Below are 18,308 nucleotides of genomic sequence, written 5' to 3'. Positions count from 1 at the left end.
GAACTTCCTTGGTCTTAGAGCATGGATTTATTATTTATTTTGAATTCTTAATATCCATAATATTAGAATCTTTTAAATACAGATTTGAAAACTTTCTAAAAGAATAGTTTGGCTCTTGTTTTTTTTTGGTTCATTCATATTATTTCTATCCTTGTTAGATCAAAAGTTAAACTGAAGCTTCCTTAGGCTAAAGTAGAATTAAAAACAATATTTTTTTTAGGATCACCAAAAACTACATTTTAAAAATCCACCTCACATAGATAATTCTCACATGATTAAGTGGCTTCTGGACAAATTTTTCCAATAATCTTAGTGTTTGAAGTACAAAAGCACTCTCATGACAAAAATATGGGAAAATATTTAAACCGATCCTGAACTTATTTGTGTTTTTAACCTTCGCAGCCTCTCAGAGTAGAGGCCCTTGTGTTATACTGAAGTCTACGCAATCATCATGCTTTGACTACTGGGGAAGGTACCTGAATAGAAAGCAGCATAGAGAGGTAAGATTGCAGGGAAGAATAGGAAAGGATAGCGAACTCACATTTGGTTGTGCTTCATCTTTAACCAAGAGAGAAAGCTGGGAGTCATTCTTCATAGAGCCCTCCTCGCCCCCATACCCAGTCCATCCCTAAGTTACATCACTTTCACATCAAACTCTTATTTTGAATCCATCTGCTTCTTTCACTGCTGCACCATGTCCTCTCCTCTGGACTTCTGCCAAGTCCTGACTGATCCTTTCTACTCCTTCCCGCAACCCCTTTCTCCACTGGAAGTGGTGATTTGGGCTCACCACTGCTCTTAGCATTAAGCTAATGACTAGATATTGCATTATGGCAAATATGACTATGTCTCTGCTCTGTTTAAAATTCTTCTCCACTTTCCCACTGTGCTTAGTAAAATCCCCAATCCAGCTTCCTCTTGGGCCCCTTTCCCATTCTAACTTCTAGCCACACCAGCTTTCTTGCTACCCATCCCCCTCACCCCCAACACACACAATTTCCTGCTTTAGGGCTTTGAGGCAGGCATGTTTTCAGCTTTGAAAGTTTCTACCCTACTCTGTCTAATGTCTGCTCATCCATCAGAATTCAGTGTAAGTGTCACTTCTTCTGGGAGGCCCTCCCTTATCTAACCTCAGTCAAGCCACCCTATTATATCTATTAACAGCACTCTGCACTTTGGGCTCAGTTCATAATTATTTTTATATCAGGAGCTGTGCCTGTCTGGTCACAATGCAACCACAGCTCCCTGCCCAGGCCCATGAATGTGCTGAACTTACTGACCTACAGGCTCAGGGTGGCTTAGACCACGTCACCTGCTGTGCTAGAGACCTAATTTCTGCCTCCAGGCTCTGGAGATGAGAGGTTGAGAGGTGAGGTAAGGATGGCATTGCAGGAAGACAACAGCGTGTGAATCAGGAGAAAGGGATTCTGTCTTAATGGCTCTGTTTTTAACTTAGGCCGTTGCTGGCAATATTATTTGCAAAAACATTAGAATGGGATTTTTTTAAAGCTGACTTTTATGTATCCGCCACTTATTTAATTCAATATGAACTGGCTGATGTGATTGTGCCAATATTTTGAGTTCTATGTACAAAATATAATGTGGTTCATGACTCAAGATTCTAATTAAGAAAACGTTTGTAGATAATTTTTTTTTCTTTTGGCTTTAATAGAGGTATTTTTTTTTTCCTTTGAAGAAACTCTATAAATAGAACTTGGTTTGGGTCTTCTAGTATGTACATTTCTTAGTCACCAAAATGGAATAATAGGATTTTAGAATCAAAATGGGCTGAGGAGGATGAGTAATTAAAGTCTCCATTCAGAAACGATAAGATGAAGCAGGGTGGTTGGTGACTTTCTCAAGATCACACTAGGCTAGCTTGAAACAAAGCTGGAATCTGACCAGATCTTCTGAATTATAAACCAATATCCTCCTCGTTACTTTACAATCTGGTGTGTATCTTCAATTAGCAGAAAGTAAAACTCCAATTCAGCAGTTTTTTAGTATTGATGAAGTCATTGTTCTGTGATCTTTTTTAAAGACAAATTTTACCATTCGTCATTCATAGAGCCACATAACCCTGTTTGGCTGCAACCACAAGTCATTGAGTCAAGGGCCAGACTCTGCTGGGCCTTTGCGAATGCACTAAGTCAAGCAGCTGGTTGTTTACTACCTGCTAATAAAAGGGAAATGTGGTGATTCTAAGAGCCTGGTAACCCATTTATAGTGGACTTTAGAACGCTTCTTATAATATGTACTTAAATATGGGTGTGTCCGATATTTGGCAAAGTTATTTCAAGCCAAATGACGAATCACACTCAAGAGCCAAGATAGGCCCAGCTGGGAGGCTGCCCTAGTTTCCTGAGCTTGACCTGCCTGAATTCCCTGCCTCTCCTGGCAGAGCAAGCATTTCCCCTTGCCTCCCTTTCCCTGCCCTCTTAGCTCAAGCTGAGAGCAATGAGTATTCAGATCTTACTGGGTCTCAGAGGAGTTCCAGATGAAACTCACAATGAGAATAAAGAGAAGGGGAGAGCCATAGGGCACCCAGCTCTTTCTGATCCCTCAATCTCAAAGAGAGCAACCCTCCCATTTACTTCTGTTTTGTTGGTGTTTCTAGTGTAACAGTGTTGCTCTCTCTAAACAAGAAACAGCTTCTTATAATGCCAGCATTTCATTTGTCATGTCTCAACACTGGTGTGTTGAAGTCCAGATAGATAGACCCGGGCCCCATCCAGCTCTGCCACTTGATGTGTAACTTGTTGCAGGTCACAGAATTTCTGTGACCCTCAGTTTCCTTTTCGGTAAAATGGGACTGTTGTGATCATTGAGATTAGGGGTATACTCACAAAAGATAATAAATGAGGAGTGATGTTTTGTTAATATTAACCAGTTGAATGACCTTGGATGAGCGCCATCACATTCAATGCTGTATGATTATTCGGTATATGAGAAAGTTGATATCAAAGATCTTTCAAGCCCTTTTCAGCCGTTCTATGTATGGGTCCTCACTCCAAGGCATTCTTGAATATTGGGAATCTGGCCTCTCTCCCACACATCTTGCCATTTCCCCTTTCTTAGTAGTGACCTAATATCGCCATCAGCATCTTAACCCCCAAGACTCTCTAGCCCTCTCACTTCTTAGGTCTCCGTGGAAGTTGCAAATTGCCTCATTACCCTCAGCCGGGGCCGAGGGGCAGACTTGTCGCAGGAGAGGGGGACAGCGAGCTTGAATCTACCGTGGGGCGCGCGTGCCAGGAGGTAAGAGAGGTGAAGACAGCGCAGACGTTCCGGCGCCACCAGTGGGCCAGCCAGCTTCGGCAAACTTCTTGCCCAGCCGGAGCAGCCCTCTCCGCCTAGCGCTAGGAGACGGCCCGCGCGGAGTTGGCACTGGGCAGGGGTAGGTGGCCTCGCCCGCCTGGGAAGGGCTAACTTTGCAGGCACAGGCACCGGGATGGAGCCAGAGGCGGCAGGTGCGCTGCCGGGCACCGGGCATCCCCGAACCCGGGCTCCTAGGCCCCTTTCACGTCCGGCCCGGGTCTCCGGCCCTCAAGCGGAACCCTGAATCTGCAGTGACACTCCTTTGGGCGCCACCCAGCAGGCCTGGGCGGGTCCTGGGCTGCTTCAAGCCGCGGATCCCGGGGTAATGAGATGCTAATGAGGCGCGAATAAAGCCTTGGATAACCTTGCGCCGCGCGCCGAATCCCACACACCCTGCCGAACTCCTTGGCGGGGCAGACCTGCCCGCATCCCGGCTCTCCCTCCGCGCCTCCTCCACCTCCCCTTCCTCCGCCCCCGCCTCCGCCCCCGCCTCCGCCCCAGCCCCAGCCCTTCCACCCGCCTGGCAGGAAGCGGCTCCTCCTGGCTCCGGAGACGCCGGGTAAGTTGTCCAGCTGATCCAGCTGTGCGTACCCCTGCCTGCGGCGGGGGTGTGGGGGTGCTGTGGAGGAGAGCCAGGGGGAAATGTGTGGGGCGCTTGAGAGCCTCCCTCCTGGCCGGTCTGCCCCGTCTCCCCCCCCTGCCTGCTCAGCCCTTCTCCAGACTTTACGGTCCTGAGTGGGAGTACTCCCTCCGCCCCCGCCTCCAGTGGTCCAGCTCCTCTCCATCCTTCCCGACCGCTCCAGCCCTCGTATATTCTTTGCCCTGGCGTTTCCAGGCTGGGTCATTCCCTCTCCGGTAGCTGAGGTCTTCTTCTTTCTACTCCCCCACCCCCGAGAGTCCTTTGCCCTTCATGACGTTCCATCCGCCCTGTACAGGCGACTTGCCCCAGGCGACTTTAACCTTCCCCTGCCTCGCCCTGGCCCGCTGGGCTCTGGCCAGTACCGGTGGGGCGGCCGAGGGGATGGAGGGGAGCAGACCCTAGGGACCTGCGTCCATTGTAGCCACGCACTATCCCTAACTCCCCCAGGGGCAACCTCATCCAACTTACCCTGATTCCTCTCTGTCTCAGAGTGAGAAAGCCCCCTCTGGCACCCTCGAACTGCGTGGGTGCCCGAGCGAGGGAGAGGGGGACAAAAGGAGGCCTTGTTTGGGGAAATTCCTGGGAGAGCATGCCAGAGTTCACGGGATGGGGCGGATCTTTGATGGGGGTGGGAGGAAGCTAGGAGGGGCTAACCGGGTTGCTGTCGCCCCGCTGCCTGCCCCCACCGCCCTCGAGGCCCACTGAAGAAGGCAAGTCACAGGGGAAGTGTTTTGACCACAGTGAGTCAGAAATAGACCCACTGCTCCTCACCCAGTCAGTCGAAACATGCAACAACATCCTCAGGCTGCTTGTTGAGGTAGTTTTGGTGATGGGAAGTGGAACCTTTGCAGTTAGAGATTGTCTCCTCCCTCTGTCAGAAGGAAATCACGAGTGCTAAGGAGGAAAACTTCGCCCTTGGTGGAAGACACACCCCACACCCGTGTGCCACTGAGTCTATCAAGGGGCACCTGGAACAGGGAGACGGGTGAGATGAGGCATTATGTGTGCCCAGCAGCTGGGGTTGTAGGTATTTGGCCTGTCTGTCTGCACTGCAAGGAAAGCTCTCCTGGCCAGCCTGCCCTCTCCATGTCTGAGAAATTGCCCCAAGCCCTGCTTTCTGCCCTCTGGGCCCCAGAGATGAAGCAGGGCTTGGAGATCCCTGGACAGGAAGACTGGCTGGAAGCTCCCTGGCTTCTCATGTGCCCTCTGTGCCGAGGACTATTGATTTTTCATTTCCATATTTGGCAGATTTCACTTGCAGTGGAAGGGGTAGCAGCTGTCTCTGGAACAGATCGGGAGTGGGCTGGAAGAGAGGAGCAGGGCCAATCAGGGGTGGACCTGAAGCTCCCCAGAGACACCAGCCTGCTTTCCTCTCCTCCCCTTCCTTTTTCCTTCTTTTCTTCTTCTCCCCTTCTGTTCCCCCCCACCCTTCTCTCCAGCAGAAACGTGCCTCTGCCCAGCTGCTCCTTCCCTGGGAGGCCCAAGGGCCTCCATGGCCTCACCCACCTCCACCAACCCAGCACACGCCCACTTCGAGAGCTTCCTGCAGGCTCAGCTGTGTCAGAATGTACTGAGCAGTTTCCAGGGGCTATGCCAGGCCCTGGATCTGGAGCCTGGTGGGGGGCTGCCCCAATACCACAAGATCAAGGCCCAGCTCAACTACTGGAGCGCCAAATCACTGTGGGCCAAGCTAGACAAGCGAGCAGGCCAGCCTGTCTACCAGCAAGGCCAGGCCTGCACCAGCACTAAGGTGAATACAATGCCTGGGATGGGGCTTAGAGAATAGGGGAATCATAAGAGGGAGATATGATGCCATGCTCACACTGCCTTGTGTGTTCCCAGTGCCTGGTGGTGGGTGCTGGACCTTGCGGTCTGCGGGCTGCTGTGGAGCTGGCACTGCTCGGGGCCCGTGTGGTACTGGTGGAAAAGCGCACCAAATTCTCTCGCCACAATGTGCTGCACCTCTGGCCCTTCACCATCCATGACCTTCGGGCACTTGGCGCCAAGAAGTTCTATGGGCGCTTCTGCACAGGCACTCTGGACCACATCAGTGAGTACCACCTGGTGGGCTAGAGGGGTGGTAAGCCTGGGCCTAGAGACAGGCCAGTGGGTGGTCTGCTGGGCCAGCCAAGAGGCTGAGTGGATAAGACTCACTTCATCTAGGTGACCTTTTGGACTCAAGTCCTGTATCTGTAAATGGGCAGTTGGATGGAGTAATCTCTAAGACCTCCTCTAGCTCTGACAAGGTGCATCTTGGTGCTTGGGGAGGCTATGCAGTCCTGGGGTCCCTATTCTTAATGTCCTTTCCCTTCCAGGCATCCGGCAGCTTCAGCTGCTTTTGTTGAAAGTGGCATTACTACTGGGGGTGGAAATTCACTGGGGTGTCACTTTCACTGGCCTCCAACCCCCTCCCAAAAAGGGTAAGTACTTCTCTGCTTCTGAGAATCCCACCTGCCAAGGACATCTTGGCCTGTGGAAGAAAAAGGGTGGGGTTGGGAGTGATCTGAGTTTCCCTTTCTAATAGTGTGGCCTTGTGCAAACCACTCTGAGCCTCATTTTGAACATCTGTGAAATGGGAGTAATATGTCGTTCCTTCCCTACTCTTCACAGCTGAAGATATAATCTGACAGGCAATGTGTGCTTGCTTTCTAAACCGTAAAGCCCTTTAATGCATTTATTTACATCACTGGCTTGTCCTGGGAAAATAGAGGCCTATTCAGACTTCTACACCTTTGTGCCTCTCACACCCTCTACCCCAGGGAGTGGCTGGCGTGCCCAGCTCCAGCCCAAACCCCCTACCCAACTGGCCAACTATGAATTTGATGTCCTCATCTCTGCTGCTGGAGGTAAATTCGTCCCTGAAGGTGAGTGATCACTTCCCTAGAATTCAGCATCTTGGGCTCTTCCTGGGCCTTTGTAGGCCCTTATATCCCTCATCTTCCTGTCACTCTCCACCTGTCCCCACGTCTAGGCTTCACAGTTAGAGAAATGCGTGGCAAGCTGGCCATTGGCATCACAGTCAACTTTGTGAACAGACGCACTGTGGAAGAGACACAGGTGCCTGAGATCAGCGGTGTGGCCAGGATCTACAACCAGAGCTTCTTCCAGAGCCTGCTCAAAGCCACAGGTCAGGGTCCTTCTCACAGGGGCTCCCACCCCTTGCCTGACCGAGGGCTGGCTCCTGCCTTTCCCATCTGCCCAGACCTGTCCTCAGTCCAAGAAATCTTGGCAGCAAAGAACCTGTGCCCCTAGGGATTCAGCAGGCACAACCCCACTTTGACACCCAGCATGATGTCTTAGATCTCTCACAAAAGGCATGAGATTTTACTTTGTGCTTCTTCATATATGCTTTAATATAGAAATGACATAAATTCAAAGTGAAAGTGGTACTTCAAGAAGCTGCTCTATGTTTACTTTGGCTTCAAACTGCCACGCCCCCTGGGGTGTACACACCTTAGTTTGAGAAGCCAGTCTGTTGTCCATTAGCATGTGACCATGTGGTTGGAGTAAGTCTTCCAACTGCCACCCCACCCAAATTTCTTTGTTCCATGTTCTCAGACCTCTTGGGTCTGGGACAGATGGTCCATTGTGCCATCAGAATTCATGGGCCCCTGTGTGTGGGACACCCAATGTAGTCAAAGCTGTGATCCCAGCTATCAGAGGTTAGGCATGGCTAGGGTGTTTGGAGAGGTGACACATAATGAGGAGACACATCTCCGGTCCCTTCCCCTGTCCCCCCAGGCATTGATCTGGAAAACATTGTGTACTACAAGGATGACACCCACTACTTTGTGATGACAGCCAAGAAGCAGTGCCTGCTGCGGCTGGGGGTGCTGCGTCAGGTGAGGCCAGGCCCAGGCAAGGAGGGCCTGGGCAGCTGGCCCTGGGAAGTGGAGGCCAGACCTGGACACAGTTTGTAACCCCCACCCAGCCCCGGGTGTGCCCTGACCTTTCTTCCACCTCAACTAGCTCCTCTACCTTGAGATTTACATGGCAACCTGAATCATATTCTGGGCTAAAAACCTTACACCAGCCATAGGACTACAAATGTAAACTCCATGAGGGAAGGGGTTTTGTCTCTTGTCTCTTTTGTTAGCTCATTATTCTCAATGCCTAGAATGGTATCTGGTGTGTGTATGCCGATTGAACACCTACTCTGTGGTAGGTCCTATCTTGAGAGCTTTCTGTGCATTTTCTCACCCAGTTCTCTTGGGTACCTTGAGAAGTTAGAGGTGTTATCTCTAAACAATGAAGAACCTAAAGCTCTGAGAAGTTCAGTGACTTGTCCAAAGCGAGTGTATGATAACAGTAATGGTTCTGGGCCTTGGGGGCAGGGTGCGGCTTAGGACCCCCAGCAGCAGGGTGAGTGCTGAGGAAGGGGCTTGAGCTTGAGAAGCAAGACATTCAAATTCTAGGCCCATCTCAGCCTTCAGCTGTATTCTGGGGAAGCCCCTTCTTGGGGCCTTAATATGTTCACCTACATCCAAGGGGATGGGACTACCCAATTGATGCTGCTGGTTCTGATTTGTTGGCCATGTAGGACTGGCCGGACACCGACCAGCTGCTGGGCAGTGCCAACGTGGTACCCGAGGCTCTGCAGCACTTTGCCCGGGCAGCCGCTGACTTTGCCACCCACGGCAAGCTCGGGAAGCTGGAATTTGCTCAGGATGCCCGTGGGCGGCCTGACGTCTCTGCTTTCGACTTCACAAGCATGATGCGGGCAGAGAGCTCTGCCCGTGTGCAGGAGAAGAATGGTGCCCGTCTGCTGCTGGGGCTGGTGGGGGACTGCCTGGTGGAGGTGAGGGAGTGGGATCAGGATTCTTTGATTGGGGGAGGGGGATGGGAGGGAGGAGGCTCTCTGGTGCTTCAAGAAACAGGACTCCTTATAAGGAGGCACAGGGGTTCCATGGCTGGGAAGGAGGGGAGAAAAGGGTTTTGCTTGTTATAAGGAAGAGCCGAGGGCTACTTGGTGTGCCGAAGGGCCCCCTCTGCTATGACCTTGGGGGCATCTATCTGGGCTTGGACACTCCTGTTGGACTCTCACTGAGCTATTTCCTACTCTTCTGACCCTACAGCCTTTCTGGCCCCTGGGCACTGGAGTGGCCAGAGGCTTTTTGGCAGCCTTTGATGCCGCCTGGATGGTGAAGCGATGGGCAGAGGGCACTGGACCCCTAGAAGTACTGGCAGAACGGTGAGGCCTGAGTTAGGGGGTGGGAGGGGCAGGTAGAGGGTGGGAGGTGCTGGGGAATAGATGGGGTCATGGACAAGAGAATAAAAGAAAGGCCAGGAAGTTCTTGAGGGGTGAGTGCTGATGGGTACATTTTGACTCATGTCCCTGCCCACCTTCATCCTCACACCCCGCCACCCCCGCCCCAGTGAGAGCCTGTACCAACTCCTGTCACAGACATCACCGGAAAACATGCACCGCAATGTGGCCCAGTATGGGCTGGATCCAGCCACCCGCTACCCCAACCTGAACCTCCAGGCTGTGTCCCCCAATCAGGTCAGAACCCCCTGACACCTCCACCAGCCTTCCATAATTAGCCGCCCTTCTCCAGGTTAGGCCTTCCCTCCAGACTTGCCTAGTTACTGTACCTCTGGGTGATCCCTACCCAAGGCCGGCCCCTTCCCCATGGGCTATGGGGGTGTGTGGTCAGCCTGCTTCAAGACCTGAAATGGGCTCTCTTAGGTACGAGACCTGTATGAAGTAGTGGCTAAGGAGCCAGTGCACAAGAGCGACAAGACAGACTCAGGAAAGCTGGCCACCAGTAAGTAGGCTTTTCTTCAGGGCCATATCCAAAATATTTACCAACCAGTGAGGTACAAGCACCAAGTAATAGAACAGCTGCAGCCTCAGGATGGGAGCAGGGTGCTTGGAGCACTATGGGATGGTAGGGATGTGTGGGGCATCCTGGGGAGTGGAGGGGCAACGGAGCACTCGCAGCAGCCGTTTGCCAATCTGTATGGAAGTATTTCAGTATTTCAACAACCACTGCATCCATAGCAGTTAAATGGCAGCCATGCTGCCCTGTTCTCAGCTGTTCTGCCTGACCCTTTCCAGGCTGGTAGACTCCAAACCTGCCTTTTCTTTGAACCTCTGGGCCTCCCTTGCCTGCTGCCCTCTATGTGGGTAGCAGTAATTTCACTTTATTCACTCCATTTATTCCAAAAAAAGATTTTTTTTAAGATGAGAAAATCAGGATAAAGGAATTACTGCTGTAAGAGCTTGGTGCCCCAGTAGGGGTGGGGCCCTGCTTCCACCTCCCATATTTACCCCCCACACCCAGCAACTGGGCTCTCTGTGAGCCAGGGGGCTTAGGCACAACACAACCTCCTTTCCCAGGGTCGGTGTGCACCCAGGAGGAGCTGCTACGCTGGTGTCAGGAGCAGACAGCTGGATATCCTGGTGTTCATGTCACCAATCTTTCATCCTCATGGGCTGATGGGCTGGCCCTGTGTGCCCTGGTGAACCGGCTGCAGCCTGGGCTACTGTGAGTTGCAAATTAGGCTCAGGGGTCCCTGGAAGACCATAACCTCTCTTTCCTACCTCTGTCCATCCCTTTGCTTCAGGCAGTGGAATTGTGGGGAGGCCACTATGTAGGAATTAGCACACCCATTTGAGTCCCAGTGCCACCAAGTCACTTCACCTCCTAAGAGATAGTATTCTTGCCTCATTCCACCTTCAAATCTTGTAATAATCAAATGCATTTAATAGGGACAATTTTGTCAGTGGTAGAGACACCCCCCACAACCAAGGCCAGAAAGTTGTCATTGGGTGGTGATGGGGGGGACAGTTAGCGTAGGAAATAAAAACCTTTCGTGCCCTCTCCTCCCTTTGCACTTCCCCAGCCTTTCCCGCTGTCCCTCCACTACTGCTGTCTACCCACCCTCTCCCCCTTTGATGGGGTCAGGTTCTAGTCTCCCATTGGCTTCTCTTCCTGATACCCTGCAGGGAACCCTCAGAGCTGCAGGGGATGGGGGCTCTGGAAGCGACTGCTTGGGCGCTGAAGGTGGCAGAGCATGAACTCGGCATCACACCTGTGTTGTCCGCACAGGCAGTGGTGGCAGGAAGTGACCCACTGGGCCTCATCGCCTACCTCAGCCACTTCCACAGTGCCTTCAAGAACATAGCCCATAACCCAGGTGACCTAGAGGGTAGTAGTGGTAAAGTGGTATGTGTGTGAGTGAGTGAGTGAGTGACAGAGACAGAGACAGAGACAAGAGAGAGGGAGGGAGGAGAGGGTACCCTGAGGGACAGCCTGGGAAAGGTATCTTTTTGGGCTAGAGTGTAGCTGTCTATTTCAGGGGCACAGTATCTACCCTGACACCCCAATTCTCCCTGCAGGTCCTGTCAGCCAAGGCTCTCCAGGAACCTCCAGTGCTGTACTATTCCTTGGCAAACTGCAGAGGACCCTGCAACGGACCCGGGCCCAGGTGGAGTCTGGGCAGGGTTGGGGCTGGGCAGTGGGTTCCTAGTGGGGGGTCCCTGGGGTGATGGGAAGGCCACTGAGAATGGGGGAAGAGAGGGACTGGGGGCTCAGAGCCCCATGCTGAGTGTAGGACTTGTTACAGGAAAATGGGCAGGATGCAGGTGGCAAGAAGCCACGCCTGGAGGTAAATGCCTGCCCCATGTTCTGTCCCCTTCCCCAGGTTTTGCTCCCCACTCCAGGTCCAGTCCTGTACCCCTCCTCCCCCATCCAAGCTCTCTTCCCGCCCTTTCTATTCATCTGTTCACATCTACTCCCCAGCTGATCCTTTCTACCTCCTGGCCTGAGCACTTAACCTTCTTAGGTAGAGGCTGAGACCCCAAATACCGAAGAGCCACCTGTGTCAGAGCCTGGTGTACCCCTGACACCCCCATTGCAACACAAGGAGGTGAGAATGGGGGCCCTGTCTGTAGGCAGAGACTTGGGGAGGGAAGGAAGGGGGATTTCGGGGATAGTGAAGAACTTTGCAGCTGGCCTTGACTTTAGCTGACCCTGTGGCCTGTGGATTGGTGCAGGCTGGTGCCGGGGACCTATGTGCACTTTGTGGGGAACACCTTTATATCCTGGAACGCCTCTGTGCTGACGGTCGTTTCTATCACCGGAGCTGCTTCCGCTGCCATATCTGTGAGGCCACGTTGTGGCCAAGTGGCTACGGGCAGCACTCAGGAGATGGTGAGTAGGTCCTCGAGGGCTCCAAAGGGACTCTGGGCCGGACCCGGTCCTGCCCGGAGCCAAGGAGTTTGAAGGTAGAGAGGAACTGGAGTGCTGGGCATGAGGTGGAAACGGACTCCCGATGGCACTTTAATACCCTGAGCTTAAATTTTCTCTGTCTCTTCCAAAACCCCAAATGTGGGTTTCTGTGGAGGCTAGTAGAAATTCATCTACAAATCCAGAGTCCTGTCACCACCACCTTCCCTAATAAACTGAGTCTCCAGGCATTAGGCCGCCAATATATGATGTCTCTACCCCTACCTCTTTTCTACCCTTCCCAGGGCATTTCTACTGCCTCCAGCACCTGCCCCAGCCAGTCCACAAAGAGGATGGCAGTGACAGAGGCCCTGAGAGTCAGGTAGAAGCTGTGAATGTGTGTGTTGGGGTGGAAATGAGGAAAGGGGTCTCTCTTAGCCCACAGGAGTTTGTCAGGGGTAAGTGAATGTTCTCCTGTACTAGAATGTAAGCACCATGAAGGCAGGGATTTCTGTCTTATTTATTGCTGTAGCCCAAGTATGTAGAACACAGCCTTACACTGTCCAGTAAAATGGTGTAAGTGAATGAATTCCAAGGCCTACCTCTATCTAAAGGAGCAGCCTCAACCCCACACTGGGGAGGTCACTGACCAAACCACATGGTGGCTTTTCTAGGACCTCCCTACAGTGGGCGAGAATAACATGCCATCGAGCCCCTCGACTCCCATGGCCTCCCAGGAGGGGGCCATTTCTGTCCCAAGCCCTAGCCAGCCCACCCGTCGGCTGATCCGCCTCTCCAGCCCAGAACGCCAGCGGTTGTCCTCTCTTAATCTGACCCCTGACCCAGAAATGGAGCCTCCACCCAAGCCCCCCCGCAGCTGCTCTGCCTTGGCACGCCAGGCCCTGGAAGGCAGCTTTGTGGGATGGGGAGTGCCGGTCCAGAGCCCTCAAGGTAACTGCTCTTCGGACCCAGGGTGAGGATGGAGTGGGTAGTACTGAGATTCCTGAAGAGGGGAATGCCGGGGAATGCAAAGGAGGTTGTGGGGATCTTGAGCCACGTCTACTTTTCCTCTGCTCAGTTCTTATGGCCATGGAGAAGGAAGAAGGGAGTACCCCCTCCAGTGAAGAGGAAGAAGAGGAAGAGGAAGATGTGGCTTTGGACTCAGATATGGAACAGGTGAGTGAAAGGAACCTGGCCACCTCTTCTGTCGAAACCAGTACACATCCACCAAATCTACCCCATCCCCTTCCATAGGAGAAACCTACAGCTTACTCCCTCCTCTGGGTAAAGATCTTCTCACCCAGTCTGACTCTTTCATGTCTCTAAGCCTCCATCTTTCCTATCAGAACTTGCCCCACTTCCAGCCCAGGTCTTTTTTGGCCCCTTCCAAACAAAGCTTCCCCAACCCCTATCTACCAGGAGGCCAGGCCATATGCCTGACTGGTCTGACCCTGCCACAGGCTCTGCTGACCTTTGCCAAGAACTCGGGCACCATGGACAAGTATCCAACATGGCGGCGGACTCTGCTGCGCCGTGCTAAGGAGGAGGAGATGAAGAGGTTCTGTAAAGCCCAGGTGAGCCCTAGGGGTTCCCAGAAGTTCTGATGGGGTTAGAGCTCCTTCAGTGCTCCATTCTTGAGCAATACAGACTCCTGGGTCTCTTGTCTTGTACCCCTCAGGCCATCCAGCGGCGACTAAATGAGATTGAGGTGGCTCTGAGGGAGCTGGAGGCTGAGGGCAAGAAGCTGGAGCTGGCCTTGAGGAACCAGAGCAGTGAGTGAAGACAGGGAAGGGACACCCCTCTGCCTCTTATGACTGTGTTCAGCCCCAAGCAGTCCCTCAAACCACCAGGCTCTGGGCCACAGCATGTTCCACTCCTTAGGCCCAGGACTCCTATGACCCTGGTTGGAGGCCTCCTGACCACCTGTCACCCTTCTTCTTTCTTATCAGCTTCCCCAGAACAGCAAAAGGCACTGTGGCTAGGACAGCTGCTACAGCTCGTTCAGAAGAAAAACAGCCTAGTGGCTGAGGAGGCTGAGCTCATGATCACGTAAGAGGCATCGGGAGGTGATAGGGGCTTGTGAGCCAGGCCCCAGCTGGGTCCTTGGGCACCCTGGACAGCTGTGCCTCTTCTATCCCTGCCCTCTACAGAGTACAGGAGCTGAACCTAGAGGAGAAACAGTTGCAGCTGGACCAGGAGCTACGAGGCTACATGAACAGGGAAGGTATGCGGATGTAGGGAGAGGTAGAAATCATGAGGCTGGGATTTGCATGAGTTTTATCATCTCAGATACCAACCAAGCAACACAGTCCTCTCCTCGGAGTGCCTCTGAGGGAATTCAGTAGGAAGCCAGAGGATTGGGCTCCAAGCCCCTACTCTGCCTTCAGTTCAATCAGAGCTGCACATTTGGGCCTTCATGCAGGATTTCCTTTTAAAATAGTGCTGCTATGAAACAATGCTAGAAAGTCACTGGTATTGACAAATCTAATTTCATAGGTAGGAAATAAGGGTTGGGTTATAGAAGTCACATAGGCCAGGATTAGGCTGTATCTCTCCTGTCTCCCTGCCCAGTTCTCTATTCTCTAAACTTCGTCTCCTCCCTTCAGAAATTCTAAAAACAGTTGCAGATCGGCAGGCAGAAGACCAGATCCTGAGGAAGCTGTTGGATGTGGTGAACCAGAGAGATGCCCTTATCCGCTTTCAGGAGGAGCGCAGGCTCAGTGAGCTGGCCTCAGGGCCAGGGTCCCAGGGCTAGAAGAGGGTGGGCTGCCTGCCTTCTTCCCTACAAGACCACCTTAACCCAAGACAGTGCCACCATGCTCATCTGGGCTGCCTGGGCTAAGACTTCACTGTTTACAATAAAAATGTGTCTTCTATAAATAGGGCTTAGGCTGTCTACAAGTGGAAGGTGGGGAGTATGCAGGGAGGGCAGAAGATGTATAGGAGCCTAAAGGTCTACATTGTGATAATCACACCGACCTTTGATCCTAATCACTGCCTCTACAAAGGAAAAGGCGGAGCCAGAAAAGTGTCAAGCTTTATTGGTCTTCAGTCCTGTACCCCTCCTGATGTTCCAGGAACAGGGCTGGCTTAAACTCTGGGCCCAGATTCTGGGCCTCTCTTGCCCTTCCCAGCACATGTTGGAGCTCAGCCCGGGCCCTACATAAGCCCTTGGCCTCCTGCAAGTGGAAGAGGTAGACTGCACCCACTCCTAGCACCAGTCCTACACTGAGGGTCCAGAGCAGTATGGCAATTTCCCTGATGCCTCCTTCAGCCACCAGAGCACTCAGCACTGCCAGGAAAAGCAGCCCTAGACCAATCACGTAGCTAGCAAAGGTGGCCCACCAACGAGCTTGAGCCACACCCAGGTCCAGCTCTGTACAGGCCTCCCTCAGCACGCTGATCAATGGTGACCTCTCTACTGGTCCTAGAACAAGGCAGGGGAGTGAGGCAGGAGGGTCAGAGTGGAAGGACTAGATTGTGGTAGTGAAAAACAAGGGAAAGGGTGGGGGTGACTTACCATCGGTAGGGCTGGGGTTGTGCTGGGGTGGGCTGTGTCTCACACAAAGAGTAGCCATCAGGGCCTCATGATCAGAGAGGGGAGTGCCACTGTGAGGGTCATGGCCTGTCGTAGTTTTGAGAGTCTTACAGGAAATGCAGAACCCAGAAACTGCCTAGGAAAAGTAAGGGCCGAAGAGAAACTTATCCCAGAGAACCAGCTCCTGGCTATCCCATTCTCTAATCAGTGATATAAGATTAGTCTAGCTGGACAAAGGGTCAGCACAGGCTGGTGAGAGATAAAGAGAGGCATGTTGGGGGAAGAGGCCTGACCTTATAAAGCACATAGTCAATGCGGATGCCACAGGGAAATGGCTCCAGCTCCTGCTGGTTGACATAGCAGTTCTCGGGAACCATTGTACAGCCTTCTTCAGAGCCCTAGGTGAATAGTTGTGCTAAGATGTAGAGGAAGGAGAACGGAGAGAAACTGGGGGTGCCAGTGGGGAAATACTCAGGCAGGTCCTCACCTTGAAGTCCTGGGTCTCGAGGTAGGCATCATGCAGCCCTGTCCACTCCTTCAGCAAGCGGAAGCCCAGGTCCTTCGGGTGCAAGTTGAGGTCCCCACACAATAGAACCATGTCGGCCTTCTTAGATGTATGGCTGGGGGAACCAAGTTAATGAGGCAGAAGTCTTCCCTTGCCAGCTCTACCCCTATAAGTGGGGCCTTGGCAACCCCCCCAGCCCCTGGACCTCATCCCAAGTCCCTAGTCAATCCCAGGCTCACACACTGGATGAAATGGGCCAGTTCCCAGGCTTGGGCCACACGATGTGCTAGGTAGATATCCTTCTGTCGATTGTACTCGGCATGGAGCTAAGCAAGATAGATGAGATTACAGCAGATGAGACTGAAGGGCCCAGGGACAGGTCTAAGTCAAGTTTACATCTGTCACTCAGCATGGTGCTTGATGAAAAATGGGTGAAGCTTGCCTACTGACCTTAAGAGATCCTGCTGCTCAACACCTCACCCCCAGGCAGCCCAGCTAAAGGAGTCCCATCTCTCCCTCCCAGGACTGGGCCCTGGCCTGTCCCCTAAGCACTGCCAGCTTAAGCACTGCTAGCTACACTCACATGGGTCACATAGGCATTGAGCACCAGTCCACTTAGATGGAATACCAGCAGTCCCACAGCCTTCCCGGAGAACCAGTCACCATGATGGACCTGCAGTTAGGAGGAGACAGGAACTCAAGAACTGCTACCCTTTCTGTCCATCCTCTGCAACCCTAGTAAGGCTGCCTCCTTTACTGTGTTAGTAGAGGTGGAGTGGGGAAGGGAGGTGGAAGAGGTCAGAGGTCAGGCTTACCATGTAGGGGTAGCCATTGAGGGTGTAGACATGCTGGGTGAATTCTTGTATTGGGTGTTTGGAGAAGACACAGAGGCCACTGCCAATGATGCCGCTGAAAGACAAGTTCCAACTGATAGCCAGAGCAGGAAGAGAAAGCCCCAGTCCTCTACCCTTCTCATTTCCCAGCACTCATTAGCTACTTTTTTCTCTCTCTGCTGCTGGGACCAGGCCCACAACACAGCTAAAAGCAACAAACCGCCTTTTTGGGAAGGTGACAAGGCTGAAGAGCTAGGATCTTCCTGGTTCCACCCTCTCCTGCTCCCACATTCAGAGGAAAGCATGCTGGGAGAGAGAGACGAGGGGAGGGTCCAGGCTGGAAAGAGAAGGGCTGACAGGGCCAAGAGCCTCCAGGTCTGAGACAGGCTTCCAGGCCAGTAGGATTCTCACCTCCTGAAATAGTGTGCTGCTGGGTAGGTGGGTAACAGCTTCTGTCTCAGGTACTGGAAGTCTTGCTCACTCCACACCTGGGAAAAGGGGTGAGGCTGCCTGCCTGACCCTTTCCCCAAAGGAAAAGTCTCCTCCTGCGCCCCAGCCGCCCCTCCTCCCAAGGTTCCAAATCAGTTCCATACAGCCCACCTCCTCCAGCAGGGCAAGGTCGAAGCTCTCCACGTTTAGAAAGTCCCCCAAGCGCTTCATGCGGTCGGCTCTGTGCTTGCTCAGGTAGGGAATGCCCCTGGGAACAGAAGGGACGAGGAGGTGACTGCTGGGGTTCTTAACCCTCCGGACATCACTGGAGCTGGGGCCAGCTGTGAGCCTTGGAGCTGCAGGTTCCTCCCATGCCCTGAGTTTGTAGGACAGGGAAGAGCCGTGGCCTGGATGTTAGAAAGCGAATGACTGTATGAGTGCGAAAGATACTGTGCACTCCACGGGCTCACTCACCAGCAGTTGAGGTTAAAAACCCTCAGTCGCAGGGAGAAGTGGGGTTTCATGGCAGGGGCGCTCCGGGCGCGAGACTGCTCTGCCGTCCCAGTTACCGCGGCGGCAGGGATGGGCGCGGGCTGGCCGCAGCTCCTCCCGGGGGCGGCGCGCACAGGTGGTCGGCCCCGCCCCCGCGCTCCCCGGAAGGCGGTGGCCCCCAAGCCCACGCAGCTCAGGCCCAGGGCTGAGGCGCGTAGGCCGGGACCGACTCCCGCGTTACCCGGGCAACCGGCCCGCTGGTCCCAGCTGGCTGCCCACCAAGCCGGAAAGGATGTCTGCGGCGAAATCCGGGAGCTGACAGGAGGCGAGGGCCGCCCGCAAGCGGGCCCGTACAGGCGGCGAGCAGGGCTGAAGCACG

General features: G+C 53.2%; 2 protein-coding genes and 1 long non-coding RNA gene across 5 annotated transcripts in view; 1 reads left to right on the top strand and 2 right to left on the bottom strand.

Annotated features, from left to right (window-relative positions):
- Nucleotides 1-4,688, bottom strand: part of LOC120608461 (uncharacterized) — a 48,545-nt gene extending 43,857 nt beyond the window's left edge. Inside the window, exon 1 of the long non-coding RNA XR_005654399.1 lies at nucleotides 4,427-4,688. This is a non-coding gene — a long non-coding RNA (uncharacterized LOC120608461). The remainder of the gene's footprint in view (nucleotides 1-4,426) is intronic.
- On the top strand, nucleotides 3,784-15,004 carry MICAL1 (microtubule associated monooxygenase, calponin and LIM domain containing 1). Of its 3 annotated transcripts, none has more exons than XM_039870251.1 (26): nucleotides 3,784-3,877; nucleotides 4,837-4,943; nucleotides 5,398-5,708; nucleotides 5,801-6,008; nucleotides 6,274-6,378; nucleotides 6,718-6,822; nucleotides 6,930-7,085; nucleotides 7,700-7,800; nucleotides 8,499-8,756; nucleotides 9,034-9,149; nucleotides 9,335-9,461; nucleotides 9,648-9,726; nucleotides 10,302-10,449; nucleotides 10,911-11,101; nucleotides 11,304-11,392; nucleotides 11,531-11,572; nucleotides 11,750-11,833; nucleotides 11,961-12,117; nucleotides 12,438-12,514; nucleotides 12,807-13,083; nucleotides 13,211-13,308; nucleotides 13,593-13,706; nucleotides 13,811-13,904; nucleotides 14,082-14,181; nucleotides 14,283-14,356; nucleotides 14,739-15,004. In XM_039870251.1, exons 3-26 carry the CDS (start codon nucleotides 5,451-5,453, stop codon nucleotides 14,885-14,887), a joined length of 3,207 nt encoding a protein of 1,068 aa, XP_039726185.1. In that variant the 5' UTR covers nucleotides 3,784-3,877; nucleotides 4,837-4,943; nucleotides 5,398-5,450; the 3' UTR covers nucleotides 14,888-15,004. The 3 variants fall into 3 exon arrangements, with proteins under 3 accessions (XP_039726185.1, XP_039726186.1, XP_039726183.1); XM_039870252.1 differs by having other exon boundaries at nucleotides 3,785-3,877; nucleotides 5,401-5,708; XM_039870249.1 differs by lacking the exon at nucleotides 4,837-4,943 and having other exon boundaries at nucleotides 3,815-3,877; nucleotides 5,401-5,708.
- Nucleotides 15,005-15,151: 147 nt separating this feature from the next.
- On the bottom strand, nucleotides 15,152-18,106 carry SMPD2 (sphingomyelin phosphodiesterase 2). Its single transcript, XM_039870260.1, has 10 exons — nucleotides 17,912-18,106; nucleotides 17,609-17,705; nucleotides 17,420-17,496; nucleotides 16,991-17,084; nucleotides 16,759-16,848; nucleotides 16,419-16,501; nucleotides 16,158-16,290; nucleotides 15,964-16,068; nucleotides 15,653-15,806; nucleotides 15,152-15,559 (listed from the first exon to the last, which is right to left on the bottom strand). The coding sequence occupies exons 1-10, from the start codon at nucleotides 17,959-17,961 to the stop codon at nucleotides 15,171-15,173; spliced, it is 1,272 nt and encodes a 423-aa protein (XP_039726194.1). The 5' UTR covers nucleotides 17,962-18,106; the 3' UTR covers nucleotides 15,152-15,170.
- Between the last annotated feature and the right edge of the window lie 202 nt (nucleotides 18,107-18,308).

Source organism: Pteropus medius, unplaced genomic scaffold (genome assembly GCF_902729225.1).
Source record: "Pteropus medius unplaced genomic scaffold, Ma_sr-lr_union100, whole genome shotgun sequence".
Classification (NCBI taxonomy): domain Eukaryota; kingdom Metazoa; phylum Chordata; class Mammalia; order Chiroptera; family Pteropodidae; genus Pteropus; species Pteropus medius.
Note: the sequence above shows the minus strand (reverse complement) of the source record. Positions and strands in the feature narration are given on the sequence as shown.

Excerpts from the sequence above, each read along its gene's own strand:
- SMPD2 (XM_039870260.1), bottom strand. The coding sequence starts at position 17,961 with ATGAAACCCCACTTCTCCCTGCGACTGAGGGTTTTTAACCTCAACTGC. Across the intron at positions 17,497-17,608 it reads ACCTTGCCCTGCTGGAGGAG|GTGTGGAGTGAGCAAGACTT; the intron begins GTGGGCTGTATG and ends CCCTTTTCCCAG. Across the intron at positions 16,069-16,157 it reads TCGAGACCCAGGACTTCAAG|GGCTCTGAAGAAGGCTGTAC; the intron begins GTGAGGACCTGC and ends CTATTCACCTAG.
- MICAL1 (XM_039870251.1), top strand. The coding sequence starts at position 5,451 with ATGGCCTCACCCACCTCCACCAACCCAGCACACGCCCACTTCGAGAGC. Across the intron at positions 6,009-6,273 it reads AGGCACTCTGGACCACATCA|GCATCCGGCAGCTTCAGCTG; the intron begins GTGAGTACCACC and ends TTTCCCTTCCAG. Across the intron at positions 10,450-10,910 it reads CGGCTGCAGCCTGGGCTACT|GGAACCCTCAGAGCTGCAGG; the intron begins GTGAGTTGCAAA and ends GATACCCTGCAG.